Source organism: Nymphalis io, chromosome 23 (genome assembly GCF_905147045.1).
Source record: "Nymphalis io chromosome 23, ilAglIoxx1.1, whole genome shotgun sequence".
Lineage (NCBI taxonomy): Eukaryota > Metazoa > Arthropoda > Insecta > Lepidoptera > Nymphalidae > Nymphalis > Nymphalis io.
The window spans coordinates 6,539,381-6,557,564 of NC_065910.1; the positions used below are offsets into that span (position 1 = coordinate 6,539,381).

Below are 18,184 nucleotides of genomic sequence, written 5' to 3' on the forward strand. Positions count from 1 at the left end.
ATTCTAGAATTAATGTAAATGATGAATACTTAAGTTTTATACCGAGGAAGTTGGGAATTGAATAGAATTTATTCTTTGTAGAAAATTAATTTTAAAATTAATATATAAAAAAAAAAATCAATAATAAATAATATTTATCGATACAAAACTTACCATCACTAAAATGCATTTTCGCACAATGGTCTCGGGTTAGACGCAAATAGGTGGGGAGAGCAAACAAAGTGCTAGCGATGTTCACATCTCTATTAGACTGTTGATAGCCATCTCATAGAGGAATGGAGAGATCCTGACGCATTGGTTATATATTTGGTAGAATTGAATTGTTCTCGAATTGACTTATTATTATTTATTTATAAAGGCCCTCCAACAAACGATACAAACTTACGAGTGTGTTATCGTGGAATAATGTTTTTAAATATGTCTGCTCTCCTTCATTTAAAGGAGATTAATGACTAAATAGAAATTAAAAAAAGATATTAATTGATCTAAATATAATATAAAAACTTAAGTTCCCAGTTACATTGCGTTTAAATTAAAAATATATAAAAGTTATACTTTGAACCAACTTAAGGGAACTTAAGTATGGCTTCGTACTAAGTAATAAATAGTTACTACTAAGTATTAAGCTTTAGATTTAGTTGATTTTGTATTCATTAATATTTTTTGTTATAGAATAGATATATATTGTAATAAAGATGCCGTGTTACATCGTACAATGTATTTTTTTTTTTTTTTAGAGTTACCAACATGACATACCTTAATTACAAATTGAAAGTTACAAATTATTAGGTGTAAGGGTAAAAGTTATCATACTTATAGGAAACCACAACATGCAAAAGAGACACAGTATCTAAAATAATAATTTAAAAAATAAACACAATTAAAGATTAAATTTAAAACAATATGGATATATTTTTGCGATATTTATTGGATTTTATGTATGTATATGTTTGCTAATTCATATCAACTTTTAATATATAAGCGATGGTTGACATTTCTTACAATGCCAATGTCTAAGCGCGTTTGGTGACCACTTACCATCAGGTGGCCCATATGCTCGTCCACCTTCCTATTCTATAAAAAAAAACTTTTATTATTTTTATTTTACAGTATTTATTATTTAAAGGATAGATACTACTTCTACATTGTACCATCACGGTTCTTTGAATATTTTCCGTCGCTATTCCCTGTAGTTATATATTTAGCAATAAAATTTTAATTAAAATTCACAACATATTTGATAATATATTAATTTAAATTCTTCGTTAAATTTAACGTTAAATATAAGCGCTGTCCACGCAATGTATAATAAAATTTCGTCCTGTCATTATTCCCTTATTTAACAACAATTTTCTACAAAGAATAAATTCTATTCAATTCCCAACTTCCTCGGGATAAAACTTTAGTATTCATCATTTACATTAATTCTAGAATTGTGGACGATTCTGAATGACAAAAGGATGTAGAATTAGGGTACCTGGACTCATTTAAATTTCATATCGAAGTTGCATCTCGATTTTATTACAGGAACTTGTGGGGCTTAAATTAGAAAGAAATAAATTGGCGAGGTTCCGTCGAGATTGTAAGGTTCGTTGTATTTTTATAAAAAGAAAATTCCAGTAATATTAATTGAGTGGCCCGTTGGCGTTTTTTTTTTTTTTTTTATATAGAATAGGAAGGTGGACGAGCATATGGGCCACCTGATGGTAAGTGGTCACCAAACGCTCTTAGACATTGGCATTGTAAGAAATGTCAACCATCGCTTATAGCCAATGCGCCACCAACCTTGGGAACTAAGATTTTATGTCCCTTGTGCCTGTAATTACACTGGCTCACTCACCCTTCAAACCGGAACACAACAATATCAAGTATTGCTGTTTTGCGGTAGAATATCTGATGAGTGGGTGGTACCTACCCAGACGAGCTTGCACAAAGCCCTACCACCAGTATTTGGTTTCCCGCTCTCTGAGGTTGGATGTTTTATGTATCAAAGTATATATTAATATAAAATATGTATATCAGCTGGCTGTTACCTATAACATCGGCATTAAGTTGTCTATTTTAGGAACAAATTTCAATCATATAGACTAATGTCTGGATAATACCTAGGTATACAATGTAACGGATCGAACCCACCTGCACGACCAAGCGAAGCGCACCACGGCATCATCTGTAAAGCTACGGCTACACTTGTGCAATTATATGAAATTGAATGAAATATTGGTTGCTGGTCTTGTTAACGATCGTTCGATTCACGTTAATATTATAAGTCGATAATCTACACGTTCCATTTTATTATAAATATGAAAGCTTATATGCTCAGATGTTTGTTTGAATAAATGATTTGTTGTTTTATTATTTATTGAAAGTTTTTAAATCTATCAAATGAAGAGACAAGATTTTTCCGAGAGCTAACTCCATATTGTAACTGGTGTATTGGAGCTGTTTAATCGGTGCGGGGGGGAGGGGGATCCAAGAGGCAGATTTTCCTCCGACATATACTGCCTTTTCAAAATGTTTTACTTTACTACCGCCCACTAGCAAATTAAGCAATCAAAACTTACGGCACTAAATTCAATACTGAAATTATAAATAATTTAAAATGAATATAGTTATAAATTTAGGGAAATCTATAATATTAAAATATATAATAGTAAAATAAATTAATTTCTGACTCTGTGTTATAATTTTTTTTTAGATAGTAATTTGCTTTGTACAATAAAAATTCCGTCAAGAAATTTCTTAAAATAAAACATTCGTTGGACTATAAATTTAAAATTCATAGGAAACAATGCATTTCTATCTTAGTTTCCTGGCTTTGCGGAGTTGAATGAAAATAGTGTCATTCTATTTCAAGTGAATTTAAGTTAGATGCTACGTGAATACTTTTTCACACTTTATCTGTACAATGTAAGTAGTGTCTTGCTGATTTGAAACATCTATTGGCCGTGACGGTAGCGGCATGATCTTATGCCTTCATAACTCATCTAGGCCTAGCCGCTTTCCACTATCTTGTATACGTGGCACGTATAATATATTACTATTAGTCATGTTCTCAATCTGAAACCATATTTTAATGACTTAATTATTTAATTTCCATGCCTTGTCTATTAATATTCGTATTAACTTTAAAAAAGAATGACCGAATGATACAATATTTATGAACTTCAGAAATATAGTCGGGTTTTTGAGTAAATCTTGTCATAATCTATGATATCTCTACGTTTATTTGACTCTAATTCATTGTTTATATCATGTAATTAGTTTTTAAAATATGTGATTACGTTTTCAAATAAATAAAACTTATTGAATAAAATACCACTTTCAAGGAATAAGACATTTTATTAAAACTATTTACGAACCTAACATTATTTCTTTTGAAAATGTATAGCACGATTCAGAAAATAGTATAAAGTAATTACCGTCATCTATTGATTGATTTAGGAACTAAAAAAATATGTCACAAAATTACACACTAATTCACTATTTTATAAAATCACTCAATGACCTACATGAGCTGAGCTGTTATGTGAATAGCCAGAAACCACGGCAAATAGCTAGTATTTTATAAAACCGTTGCATTTATGAAAAATGTTATGCTCGCACATGAATATAATGCATCTATTTATACACTTTTAACCCAGTCAGAACTCACCATTAGACTTCAATATGACATCCTAATAACATTTGCATGAACTAATCGATGATGCCTTGTATATATGTTTCAATTACCAATACGAATAAACATAGCTGGTTAATATTTAGACTAACACCATGTTTGCTTTAAGACATAATTGAATACAATAATAAACCATATGTTCTAATAATATTATATAGAAGTAAAGATAAAAACTAAACGCTTCCTCTTAATTCAATTTGTTCACAGACATGTACCTTTTTTTTTTAAAAAATCAGGAAAGCAAATGACTCCTTCCCGCTTAATGGTAAGTGAAGTGGAGTCCAAGCGCGACGACGTACGACCAGTACAATCAATCAATCAATCAACAGCCAATCGTTGTCCACTGCTGAACATAGGCCTCTCCCAAGGTGCGCCAAAGCTCCCTGTCCTCCACCTTCCGCATCCAGTTGGTGCCCGCCACCTTCTTAAGGTCGTCGGTCCACCTGGCTGGAGGGCGCCCTACGCCAGTACACTCGGGAAGAATGTTCTTCACTAGCCGCACTCACCTTGCCGGCCCGCAAGATGCCTCTTTACGCCTCGTGAAAGCAATGATAACCTAGGGTTATCTTTGCTTTCGTAATTTGTATTAATTAGTTCCGATTTTTAAATAACAAAAATTTAATAACTATTATATAGTACTCTACATCAGCTATCTTATATATTTATGTCAGTATTTAATTATATTACTGATTAAATTCAAGAAACTAGTAAAATAAAATTATATTTATCTATATTTAATATCTCTAGCATTTACGAGCTTATAATTATTATGTCTAGACCATTGTTATAATATAGAATTTAATTCAAATACAGTAATTAAAATAATTTATGAGGTGCAATAATATTTTAACGGCTTAATTAAAATATGGATGTTATTATATAATACTCGAACGTAGCATTATCTAATACCTAAATTACAATATTAATGATAAGGCCTTATGAAGGCTTGACATTTTTTATTTTAACATTTCCATATAACAGCTATACTGATGTTTATTTATTTTTTTACGTTTGTATCAATTACAAGGTGGCATTTTTTTGAAACAGCTCTCAGTAAACGGTACTAACTAAGTCTTCGAGTATCAGATGATTAAGCGTAAGATTTCGAGCGTCTGATGACGTCAACGTAAGATTTCGAGCGTCAGATGACGTCAGCGTAAGATTTGTTATTGTAAGTGCGTTAATGTGTGCGTGAGATCGGTACACGGTAGGGGCTACTAAGACAGTGCTTTTTTTTTATAGAATAGGAAGGTGGACGAGCATATGGGCCACCTGATGGTAAGTAGTCACCAAACGCCCTTAGACATTGGCATTGTAAGAAATGTCAACCTTCGCTTATAGCCAATGCGCCACCACCACCACCAACCTTGGGAACTAAGATTTTATGTCCCTTGTGTCTGTAATTACACTGGCTCACTCACCCTTCAAACCGGAACACAACAATATTGCTGTTTTGCGGTAGAATATCTGATGAGTGGGTGGTACCTACCCAGACGAGCTTGTACAAAGCCCTACCACCAGTAATTAACAGTAACACATAAATTCTTGGCACGCACACCATTTTTTTGTAATCTTGTAATTTTTAGAGAAATTATAAAATGAACAATTGAATCCAAGATGAATTAATTTTTTGATCAGAGACTTCTTATTGCGATCTAACACCACGCCAATAATGTTTTGTTCAGTAATTATTTTTCTTTTGCATTTAAGACAGATCTCGAGGTCCACGGTTCAAATCCCGGAACAGCCCCATCAATAAATTCGTTGCTTCCGTCAATATATTCTCAGTAGAGACTAAACTCCAGGAAGTTCCGAAGTTGACAATGCTTACAATCTCATGTCCCTAAACCTTTTCCGGTTATGTCCGATATGTCGTGCAATTGGATAATTTATGCACACACTTGACGCAACGAGCAAAAAACTGGTCTTTGTTGAGAATTCAGTTATTCGTTTAAATTAAAATTTAATTGTCAGTCCAGTGCATGGACATTAGACGTTCAATTTCAATCACAGTAAAATACAGTAACAGCCTGTGTATGTAACACTGCTGGGCCTTGCCTCCTCTCCTTTTATGAGGAGAACGTTTGGAGATTATTCCACTACACTGCTCCAATGCGAGTTTGTGGAATACACATGTGGCGGAATTTCAGTGGTTTCCTCACGATATTTTTCTTCACAATTAAGCCCATGAAAATTCAGTAGTTGCCATTCACTTGCCCGAGTTTGAACCCAAGATAATCAGTTAAGATTGACGCGATCTAACCACTAGGCTATCTCGGCTTGTCAATCACTATATGATAAATATTGGTATCGGCTGTCGAACTGTTTCCATCTGAGTGTTTTTATGTTAATTTACAGCTACCGACATATTTCCTATTGGGAGTTGAGATTGACACGTTTATTTACTTATATATTCTTTACGAACAAAAGTCTATAATAAAAAGGTATCCGTCGAGATTACTTTGTAAAGATTTATCACGAGAATAAATTGAGAATGAAACGTAAAACAGTTTGATATCGCATTATCAGGAGTTTGTGTTCCAGCTCAAAGTTTAATGTGACATCGGATGAAGTAAATCATTGAGCTGGACTAGATATATATCAACTAGATAAGATAAAAGGGAGCGTAGTTTTAAGTGTTATGTGAGCGACCTTGTGACGTGTTCTTTTTTTAAATTGGTTTGCTTACTTTATAAAAAGAAATGAAATGACGATTGTAGTATTTTTTTATTGATAAATTACGATATGCTAGCATGCGTGTTCTGTATGTATATTTGCCAAATCAATAGTTCTATTTGCGCAAAATAAAAGTTAGCGATACGGAACGAATTGTTGGAAAATATTTGGATAAGGTTGAATCGCAAGTTGTATTAAAAGATTTATATACAATTGCATTCGCGGAACCGAATCGGAGAATAAATTTGGGTAGCGTATCTGAACGACCATACTGTCTTCTAAAAAAGTACAATGAGCTTACATTTACAATACAATGTAAATAAACCTACAAAGATCCTTTCTATTATAATTATTGGTATTGATATTAAAATATATTAAAAAGTGTCATGGGGGAAAATAATTAAGTACTAAGCTCACTTAACTAAATTATGAGTATTTCGAAATTATTAATCAACTCATAGTAGTTTATTGAGTTGATAGTAATAATTACTTAAGTTTTTGTCAATTCCAGTAATAGTATTAAAATAATGATCTTTGACAAACCCTAACAAGAGTATACAATTAGAGTCACGAGCGCGGTGCATTGTTTCGTTTTATCTCGTTAGCCGCTAAGATTTACAGCTTCAAATGACGTGATGTTTCGAGAAAAAGGTGAAAGAAATGCCCCATTTTAAAGAAAACAAAAATTTTCGAGTCGAAATGAAAGGAGAATTCTATGTTGACGGTAATTACTATGGCTTGTTTTAGTACGTTTACATAATAATTACCTAGTTTAATTTTTTTTTATATAAAAGTATATTTTTACGTAAGAGGGTTACAAATTTACTTATAAGATCACCTGGTGGAAAAAAGTTACCACCGCCCATAAACACCTTCAACACCAGAGGACATGCCGGTGCGTTAGCGTTCGGGAATTACTAGGCACTTTTATTCTTATCAGTTTGGAAAAATCGCCGGAAAAAGCGTGTGTTACAGAGTAGTTGAAAATTACCTCAATCACGCTGTTGTGGATTTCCAGACATCGAGATGGTATGGATGGAATCTTTAAATAGCATATCTGTTGTATCTTTTCCTGAGATCCTTAATAAAATTGTTTAGTTTTAGTTACTCTGTTAATATTTTTCATCAATTTGATTATGTTTGTTAAAATTAGAAAACTGTTTTTCAAATACAGCTTTATGTAGCATAAAAAACTCTCCGAATATGAAAGACGTTTGGGAATAAGCCGTATGATTAAAAAAATTGCAACTTTTATTCGCGTGCTTCTTACAAATATTTCCGTTTTGCGGTAAATAGTTTCATGCCTCAAGCGCAGGCACTAATAAATTAGTACATAAAAAATAAATAGGAAAAATTATTTTATAGAAGACGGATTTAGAATTCTAAAATTTAAAAGCGATATTGCACGGCAATAAAATGCTTGGTTATGAGTTAGTACATATATATATGTATTAACTACTACTCATCTTTGTAATACAATCACATCTTTGTAATATAATATAAGTAAGTGTAATGTTTCCATGTAAAATATTTTGTATGTATGAATAAAGTATTTTGTTTTTGATTGACATTTTGAAAAGGCGGTAGTTTCGTATTTTTTTCTACATTTCTATTTACTTGTAACAGTTTTTACTAAACAAATCTGACCAAGAAAATGAAATCATTTTAAAATATTCATTCATATTTTAAGCTGTATATTAATAACCAAGAGCCGATGTGTGGTTCTAATCATTATGTCTTAAGTTACCAGAAAACTTTTTTGTATGACAAAGCGGTTTATTGTATCATATTAGATTTTTTTTTTAAATGATTCAAAATAAGTTTTTAAAGTAAATTGAATATTTTACCATAATGTCTACTTCTGATTACAGTATTTTCATAATCTTCATTACAAAGCTTGGAATTTTCTTTGGCTTCTTTAATTTAATTAAGTAAGCCAAACGCTTTAATTAAATATTTTCATGGATATATATTAATTATATGTAAATATTTTTAGTAGTGATGGCTCAATGGTTAGAAGACGTAAATCTTAACCGATGATACGGAGTTGCACTCAAGCAAACTGAATTTTCATTTACTTAATCTGTGTTTATAATTCATCTCGGCGATAAAGGAAAACATCGTGAGAAAACCTATATGTGGAGGATGAATATTTGCTATGCTTTGGTATCTTTGTAGTAAAAAATACCCCGAGTTTAAATGCCTTGTTGGATCAATAAATAAAATTTCTTAAAGGCTGGGCCTAGGAAGTGTAATAAACACGATAAATTAATCGTCTTTGAATAAATTAATGTCTTATATACATCCAAAAACTCTAAAACGCAAGATAAGATGAATGTTTCTTTTATATTCTGTAGTTATTGATCTCGCAATGTCTTACTAAGAAAAGGTGTTTAAAATGGGTCAGTGAAGTCAAATAGTGACAAAAAACCAAATATAAGAATTTGGAAGATTGTAAAATACAACATAAAAGAAATATTTCTTGCAATATTGCACTTTGACAGACTTAACAGAAGATTATCTGAAAATTTTGCTCCTGTTTACTTAGGTTTCATTGCGCATCTCTTTCACGTGTTTTCGATTTGAAAGAGAAAGACACACTTGCGGTGATTTTAGTGCAAGGACAAAGTCTTGGTTCGGATTGTTTGCGTTTCAGCGGTTTATGGAGGCATATAATGGGTGTATAGCAACGGCAGATGGGTCTTGATTAGAGCCATTACAACAGCGTTTATAATTATCCGCTCAGCTTAAAAAGTTATATATTATATAACACTACCACTTTACTAATGCTATTTTTTGTCTTCTGTTTTCCAATCTTAAATTACTGGTGCCAGAAAAAGACATCCGATATGTCATAACGTATTTATTTATTTATTCATAGATATATTATTACAATCGTAAAGTTTTTAAGGTAGCTAAGATATTATTCTTATAGGTTCATTAGAATGGTGTAACATTTTATTTGGCTTTTAACTGCGACTGCAAAAAATGGTATTAATTTTTATTATTTGACTGAATGCTGTACTGATCGCATCGTCTGACGCACGTGACGTAATATCGTGACGCAGGTCATTAGAGCACGTTTTTTCTTATTTGGTTTGACTATATTCATATAGTGTATTCACAGCATTATAATAGAAATAATGATAATAAGCGAAATTCATTATTTCAATATCTAATAATTGGAATATATTTTAATTAATTATTAAGAGATAATTAATATTTTAGATAAATAAAAGCCTTTTTTATCTGAAAAATGTTAAGGTTATCTAATTATATTTCATTGTGAAATCTGTCATACCAGTTGCAACCTAAAAGTCATATGTTGTATCAAGTTTTTGATGTCTTGTTATATTTTGTCAATATTTTACACGAAATATTAGTTAATTTTACTGAAACTTTGATTATTACTAAACTTATGTTCGCTATTGTTGCATCAGCAGCTGTGATGTTTGATGTTAAGTTGTGCATTGTCCAAATTAGTATGGCTTAAAATAAAAACTTTGTGTAGTTGTAATAGTATCTAATTGTACTTTATTGTACACCACAAAGATCAAAAAAAGTACAAAACAGAATACACCCTTAATAAAAGTAGCATACAGTTTTGGCGACCTTATCGCTACATAGCGATCATTTCCAGGCAACCAACAGTGTAAGTAATAACTCATAGGATATGAGGTAGGTGGTGCTGTAATAATAAATAAAATACCATTAATCAATACTTAAAACAAGCTAATAAATAGAAGTAAATATTATATATCAATAAATATATTCTTGGAAAACACCCCCTAAATAATAGAAAGTTATACGGGTTAGAACGCGTGAAACTTATCCTATAATCGCGGCTAAAATCCAGGCAGACGCTACAATATAACATCGGTTTCGTTTTAATATCAAAGTAGTTCGAATTTCTAATTAAAATATATAATGCGAATTTAAAAAATAAAATAAAATAAAGAATGTATTTGTACTGCAGAATTCCTATATTGAAATATTTGCAAAACCATGAAATAAAAGCTACAGCTATTAACCCATTGACGTAAATTTTATAAATATCTGCGTGTGCTCCACAAATATACATTTAAAAATAAAATACGAAAGCAACAACCGTAGCAGTTCACATCAAATATATTTCTACTACTCTGTGAACACAAAAATATACACAAAGTTTTTTTTTTTTTAAATCCTATATTTTAATCCGTATCAAATCTAAATGTAAAGGGTATAGGATATTGCGGGTAGGTTTACGCGTTGTTCATGTCACCTCGTTTATAACTTCTACTCGTGAAAATTAGAGGCAAAATACTCTTTAAAATCTTACATTGCTATATTTGTGCGGTACAACAAATGTAATACAGCATGAATTGACTTCTACAATGCGTAATGTGGATCTCTGATGAGTAGGCTGTGGGACAGTACCAACAGCATCTCCGAACTGGACTGCACTTACTAAAATCATTGTTGTGCTATTTCTAATTACAGAACTTTGCAATGACCAGCATAATATTAGTAATAAGACCACGTAGTATAAGCTTTTGTTTTATTTTTTAAATTACTAACATAGAAAATAAGTCTAACTAAAAAATTGAGTTATTGTTATTAAAAATTTGTTCTTAATAAAAAAACAATATTATATATAATTAATTTTACCTAAAATAATTACAACATTTAGATGTTCTATAAAATTAATGTTAATTTTAAATCCGATTTAAATGTTCTTTGTCAGTTAATTTATATTAAGTCGAACAAAACTTTTCTGTTTGTATTACAATTTGTACGTTTATAGAAAGTGTGAAATATTAAAGCTTTTCTATTTTTATTTTAATGGCCACATTTACATAATGTCTTCGTATTCCTTCGAGATGATTCAGCCGGAGAAATTATTCCGTTGGTCTTTGTTTGAAACTTTCTTGTTTTACTCTCTTCTCACAATAGATGTAGGATTCGAAATATTCAAAGTGTCCTTTTGTTTTGTAGCTGATGTATGATGATATTTCTTCAACATATCGTCAAGTATTTTTACTAATGAGAACACACTTGTGGTGAAAACTTACTCTTGATTTTTCGTGTTAATATACTTCACATTTTGTAAATATATTGAGCTATTATGTATTATTATGCTATTATGGTTATAACCAATCTTCTTTTATCATATCTGATGCTTTTTCACCAATCATAATTGTCGGGGCATTAGTATTCCCTCTTACGATAACTGGCATTATTGATGCGTCGACTACTCTTAAATTATGAATCCCATATACTTTCAATCTGGGATCAACGACTGCATTTTTATCCCAGGCTGGTCCCATTTTACACGTTCCTACAGGATGGAATATAGTTGTAGTATATTCAGTAAGTAAACAAGCAAAGTAATCATAGGTACCCCAAATATGTTGCTTACATCCTTTTACTGGTTCTCTAACAAACCTCGCACCGATATATTTGAAAGCTTTTGTTTTTTCTAAACTAACAACATATCGCATACCTTCAACTAATACATCAACATCCTCTTTGATTGTGAAAAATCTTGAATATATCAAAGGTTGCCCGTGAACGGGGTCCGTCTTATTTAATAGAAGATATCCTTTACTTTTTGGTACAAGTAAAAGTGGTCTAGCACCAATGCCATTGTAAAAGGGTAGAGGAAGAAAGTCAGTCGCCAAATAAGTCGTGGGATCCAAGTAGAAGTCTTGTACATTCCGGCCATTAAAATGAATTTGAATATCGGGCACGTTATCTTTAGCATACTTAGTTTTAATAAATGCAATACTATTAAGAAGATTTGTAGAACTGATTGGTCCAGTTTTTATGAATTTTTGCTTATAATATTTACGAATTTTATTTATAATTTTCGGAGTACTAACTAATGTTGATGTTTTATTTGAAATAGACATAATAAGTGCGTTTGTTGTGACATGATCTTGTAGGTTTTGACCAACGCTTAAATCTGAGAGAATGGGTATATCTAAGCTTTTTAGTTCATGTTTTGGCCCTATTCCAGATAGCATCAGTAGTTTTGGAGAATTCAATGAACCACCACTTACAATTACTTCTTTCTTCGCAACTACCTTATAATATACTCCATTTTTATAATAAGTAACTCCAATAGCTACTTTCGTTTTAGGATCTATATTGATTTTCGTAACCTGTGCATTCGTGATTATATGTAAATTTTTACGTTCATTTCGAATTGGTTTGATAAAAGCAACGTTGGTTGATACTCTACGGCCGTCTTTAGACGTTGAAAGCCCTATGTCTGTTCCGAAATTATTTTCCTCATTTAAGTCTTTTACGGGTAGGCCTTTTTCTTTGAAAGCGGCTACAAGCATAACTGTATTTATGTCAGTGAAAGAAAATCTTTCAACATTCAGTGGTCCATCGACTGAATGATAATATGTGTCCTTGGATTTCTTATCACGGTTATTTTCAGATTTCTTGAAATAGGGTAGGACCTAAAATCGAGATATGACACAAATTAATATAAAAAAAGAAAAAACAGACGACGAATAGTAAAACGTATAATTAACCTCATTGTAGGTCCAGCCGTAATTACCCATTTCAGCCCAGTTATTGTAATCATATCTATTTCCTCTCATATAGACTAAATAGTTGATTGCACTGGAGCCTCCCATAGTTTTACCACTACAAAGAATTTAAAAAATGTTAGTTTTGTTTTATAAATACATACCATACATGTCATATGTAAAGTAAATATATTATAGAGCCTTGTGGGTCTAGTGGCTATTGTATAGTCGAGTATTATGTTGTGTCAAAAGTATTATTTATATTTTTAAGTTTAAATAAAATATTGTGTATTATTTATAAACACAGTATTATTCATATTTTTAATTTAAAATAAAAAAATATTTACCTTGTCCAAGTACAAGTCTGACCCTGCAAAGAGCGACAGGTTAATTTTTCCGGTTGAGTCGTGTACTTCCAATCGATGTTGGACCTTCCTAATGCTGTTGCAAATGCGGGAACACTTGTAACATCGGGTTCTTCACCTCCAGCTTCTAAAAGTAGTATCTAAAAATTCAAAATTAATCATAACCTAAGAATTCATAATAAGTTATAATAATAAGGTTTAATTCAAACAGAGCTATTATTTTAAAATGCTGCAAGACCCTTTGAAAATTTAAATTTGAAAGTTGGACGTAAAATTAAAATACATATAAATAATTAACGAAATATGATTGTATTGTAAATAAATATATATTAATGAAGAATTGTTTGTAATACATAATATAGCAGAGCTATTAGCAAATCCGAGAAGCCGAGATGGCCCAGTGGTAAGAACGCGTAAATCTTAACCGATGATCGTGGGTTCAAACCCGGGCAAGCACCACTGAATTTTCATGTGCTTAATTTGTGTTTATAATTCATCTCGTGCTTAACGGTGAAGGAAAACATCGTGAGGAAACCTGCATGTGTCTAATTTCATTGAAATTCTGCCACATGTGTATTCTACCAACCCGCATTGGAGCAGCGTGGTGGAATAAGCTCCAAACCTTCTCCTCAAAAGGGAGAGGAGGCCTTAGCCCAGCAGTGGGACATTAACAGGCTGTTACTGCAAGACCCTTAATAAAGAAAGTTTTAATTTTTTTACTAGTTATTTCTTATTTATGGAGAAGTTAGTCCTAATTCAAAGAAAGGATACTCATATAAGGTATACAGCTATAGCAAAATTTGTATTTACTTCGTTAGCTGCAAATAGGAACGTTGCAACTTCGAGGTAGTTTAGTTATTTTCAATATTGGTCTATTTTGCTTTAATAGTTTCTCAATTAATAGTAAAACTTTCCGAGATCTAACAGAAACTTGTTCCGATTGCAACAGTCCTAAAACTTTATACTACTCTTTACATATTGTATATTGTTGTTCAATGGCTAGTTTTAATGTCTTAGTTTTATATGTTCTTATTAAATTTAATCCTATAAATTACATCTAGTCTATTTGACTACCTAGTTGGTAAAGTGGCTAGATATAAGGCAGTCCTGGGTTCAAAATCAAGGTCGGGCCAATAAAAAAGTTATTAGGGCTTACTGTCGCGGGATCTCGTTCCACTTCTACAAGTGGCAGCTTGGATTCTAGAGTTGAATGTGAACTGAATTCTTTCGTCATGTCGAATTGCGGTCCCATCGGATTATGCGATTGAGAGAAGTTCAGTTGAGAGTGGCTGTGGCCAGAATTGGTCAGGAGAAAATTGTATTTTTTATCTATCATATGAAATGAATTTATGTATTATTTATAATAGCTTAAGCTAAGCTAAGAAAGTATGAAGAAAGGATTTGCCAATGTTTATTTTATGCGTTTATTTCAGGTAGGTCATAGTACCCTCCAATTATCCCTTTGACCTGTTCAAAGTGTTATTCTTTTGAGCAAAACCAGATAAATAATTATAATAATTATTATTTACTATTATTAGACAAACGTATCGCTGGGAAAATGCATATATATTCTAGTAAAGTTCGGAGAAGTTGATGGAACGAAAGGTAAAGTAATTGATTCATTATTGGCGCGACTTTTGTTGATTGTTTTGAAATGTGTTATTTGAATTGTTATGAGTAATTCAGTGAGTTATTTTCATCAATCGGTTTCAATTTTGGACGCTAAATATACATAAATATATAAACATTTTATTGCTATTAATGTTATAAGCATTAATTGGCTTTATTCGACCTTTGACCTTTAGAAGCCCACGCTGAGCTTAGTCGGTATATCATTTATTTTTACACAATTTAATAAGATTTAAATTAAGAACTTCTAAGGAAAGTCAGATAGGTTCAGAAATAATTTGAAATAATGAAAATTATAATATAAAAGTTATGTGGATGCATATTAAAATAGCTTTATGTAAAATGTTGATTTTCTTTATAATCTTATTAGAGACTGCCTTAAATAACGAAATCATTATATGAAGAGATTGTATCATAGATTTTTTCTGTTCTTTGATTTTTTCTGTACTATTTTTAAGGAGAAACGTTGTAATTTTATGTCCAAAAATTTATTTATTTTGTGAATGATTTATTTAGTAACTCATTACTATTTTGTTACATTTAATAAAGATCGATTATAATTTTTGTATGCTTAACACACTGTTTACCAATATTCCGAATACACTTACACTTATGATGATATATTACCTACATAGACAACATTGCACCAAATAAAAAATGCCGAATTAAATTCATTTTCATTGCATCACTGGGCTTGTTATTTCATGGCCGTTGTGATAAAATAACAATTAAAAAAACAAAAAAAACTGAATTGGAATGTCAAGAAATAAATGAACCATGTTCTGTATTCATTTATATTATAATTAACTGTTTCTCGGCAACAATTATAAATGTCTGTTTCATATAGTTTTAGTGTTTCGATATTGATCACCATGTCCTTTTTTGGGAGGTTACTTCACCGCTTATTCCCTGTTGGATTGTAATTCGGATTTTTTCCGATGGATTTTATCCGCTGGTTTTAACGGGAGTTGGATTTAAAAAAATGTATTTCATCGAATGAAAATAGTTTTAAATTTTAGTATCTGTTATCCTCCAAATATGTGTGTACATATCTCACACATTTTAAGCACACACAACAATCGTTAAAACGTTTAGATATGTAAGTCAAAATCATAACTTATAATTTGGATGCAATACAAGAACTTCCGTAATAAAAAAAATGGCTGGACTTCAAGACTTTCTACTGCAAGCAAGAAATTATATTTGCGTTATTTATACGTATATTTTTTTATACATTACATTTTTAAATTACATTTTTTGTGACTCAATTTTGTATGTTTTTACGTTTTATTTAAAAACACTATTTTGTCTTCATGAGCGAGATATCCAGCAACACGGGCGTTCACCACGTATACTTAGCAGTAAGCAGTACCCCTGCTAGTACCACCCAGCTTAAAATGTACCTTTGTATATGAATAAAATAATTTCCATATTTTTTTTATGTACAATTATACATATAATCGAGCATTAGAAACCGAATGCGTATACATTGATTAAATTTATCAAATCAAAAACTGTGTAAGCGATAAAAGAAATGTAATAAAGAACAAAAAAACATTTTGTTTTAATTTCTGTCTGACTATATATACACGCTAATCTCCAAAATGTGGATAATAATGAGAATAAGCAAACTAACAACACATTTGATATATTAACCATAACTACTACCCGTTCAAAGCAAAGAGGTATCGCTAGTTATTAATAAAATTATTGATTTTTCATACTATAGCATACCTACATTTTTTCAAATATCAAATCAAAACATTCTTTATTCGAATAGGCACCATTTGAATTGTAAGATCATATTAAAGGCATAGTAAAGGCTGTATCTATATTTTGTATTTTTTTTCTCTTTCTGGTGTACAATAAAGTATAAAGTAAAGTATGTTACAGCTACCATTTTTTTCAAAATACAGGTTCACGACCGAGAAGATTTCAATTTATATATTATCCCGGTCAAAATTAACAAAGAATATCTCGGCACTTTTTATCGTCTATTTTATCTTTTTCAGTATTAATTAATGAATTAACATAATATTCAAATTAATTAATTGACGTAACTAAAAATATCTGCGAAATATAGATTCAACTACCATGTCCCAGGTTGAAATTATTAACTTTGCGAAGTCAGAAATTAACGATGTTATACTCATAAACGTTGCTAAGCAGCTGTTTATGTAAGCACTCTTTCTGTCATTATCGATTTGGTATTCGAAAGAAAAGACACAGAGTTGTTTCACTAATCCTCCGCTAAATAACGTCAGCAAGTTAGTTAATGTTATAACTTATGTTGACTTACTTTCCATTCCTTTATTTCTGATAAGCGGTTAGCTACAACGCATCCAGCTGATCCAGCACCAACAATAATGAAATCGTATTCTTTAATTTTCTTCCTATTTCTTCTCTTAACGGCTTTTTTATTTGCTATCCGCAACGTATTTCTCTGTATATCCGAACTTTCACCATCAAAATATCTAGATTTTTTAAATTTACTTGGTCCATAAATTAAGTGTTTTGAAGAGATATAATCCAGAAAATAATTTTCGGAAGACGTTATTGGAGAAATATTCGTAAAATTTATATCACTTTTCCCAGAAAACGGATATTTAGAATCAAAACGATCGAAAGTCGTATCCAAATTTCTTTGGGATAATTCGGATTCCAATGAAATTAATGAATATGTATTCTTTTCCCACGGGACACTGTATGAGACACCACCAAAAAGTTTCATCACTAATGCCAAAAACATGAATCCTGTTGAAGAGCATTGTGATAATGGAGCTTGTTTTTCTAAACAAATGTTACTCAAATTCAATGGTACCCAAGACGACATATTTGCATCAATCACTTTTTTCAAATAAACATTTATTTATAGTTGTAGTAGTTTACCGAAACGCAAATTTGATCACGCTATCTGTTCGTACGTATCTCACTCACTGGCTTAACCGTCATTTTAACTCGGTTATTTATCCCGGCAGAATATATACAATAATTAATTGTTTTCGATGTTCATCTTATCAATTATTCCGATCAAATGACATCTCAGACAAATTCAACAAATTAAATGTTGGAATGTTCTTCGATTGTGCAAAAAAGTTTCTTAGTCTCTTTTTTATTAATTTGTCATTGAAGAAGTATTGATAAAACTTTTAAAAACATTTGATGACAGAAACAGCAGGTGCTATGTTTACTCAAGCGTCTAATCAGCTATGTAATGACCTATTTATGTAACAAGCAAGTGACTTTGAATAGTTAAACTAATAATAGTTAATTGTCAAAATTTATTTAATTTGTAAATCTCGGTCACAATG

At 31.1% G+C, this 18,184-nt stretch overlaps 1 protein-coding gene across 1 annotated transcript; it reads right to left on the reverse strand.

The window, feature by feature from the left end:
• Positions 1–11,484: 11,484 nt before the first annotated feature.
• Positions 11,485–17,722, reverse strand: LOC126777509 (glucose dehydrogenase [FAD, quinone]-like). Its single transcript, XM_050500533.1, has 4 exons — positions 17,173–17,722; positions 13,227–13,384; positions 12,883–12,997; positions 11,485–12,807 (listed from the first exon to the last, which is right to left on the reverse strand). The coding sequence occupies exons 1-4, from the start codon at positions 17,704–17,706 to the stop codon at positions 11,485–11,487; spliced, it is 2,130 nt and encodes a 709-aa protein (XP_050356490.1). The 5' UTR covers positions 17,707–17,722.
• Positions 17,723–18,184: the final 462 nt, after the last annotated feature.

Excerpts from the sequence above, each read along its gene's own strand:
- LOC126777509 (XM_050500533.1), bottom strand. The coding sequence starts at position 17,706 with ATGTCGTCTTGGGTACCATTGAATTTGAGTAACATTTGTTTAGAAAAA. Across the intron at positions 13,385-17,172 it reads CAGAAATAAAGGAATGGAAA|ATACTACTTTTAGAAGCTGG; the intron begins GTAAGTCAACAT and ends TTGAATTTTTAG. Across the intron at positions 12,808-12,882 it reads ACGGCTGGACCTACAATGAG|GTCCTACCCTATTTCAAGAA; the intron begins GTTAATTATACG and ends TCTCGATTTTAG.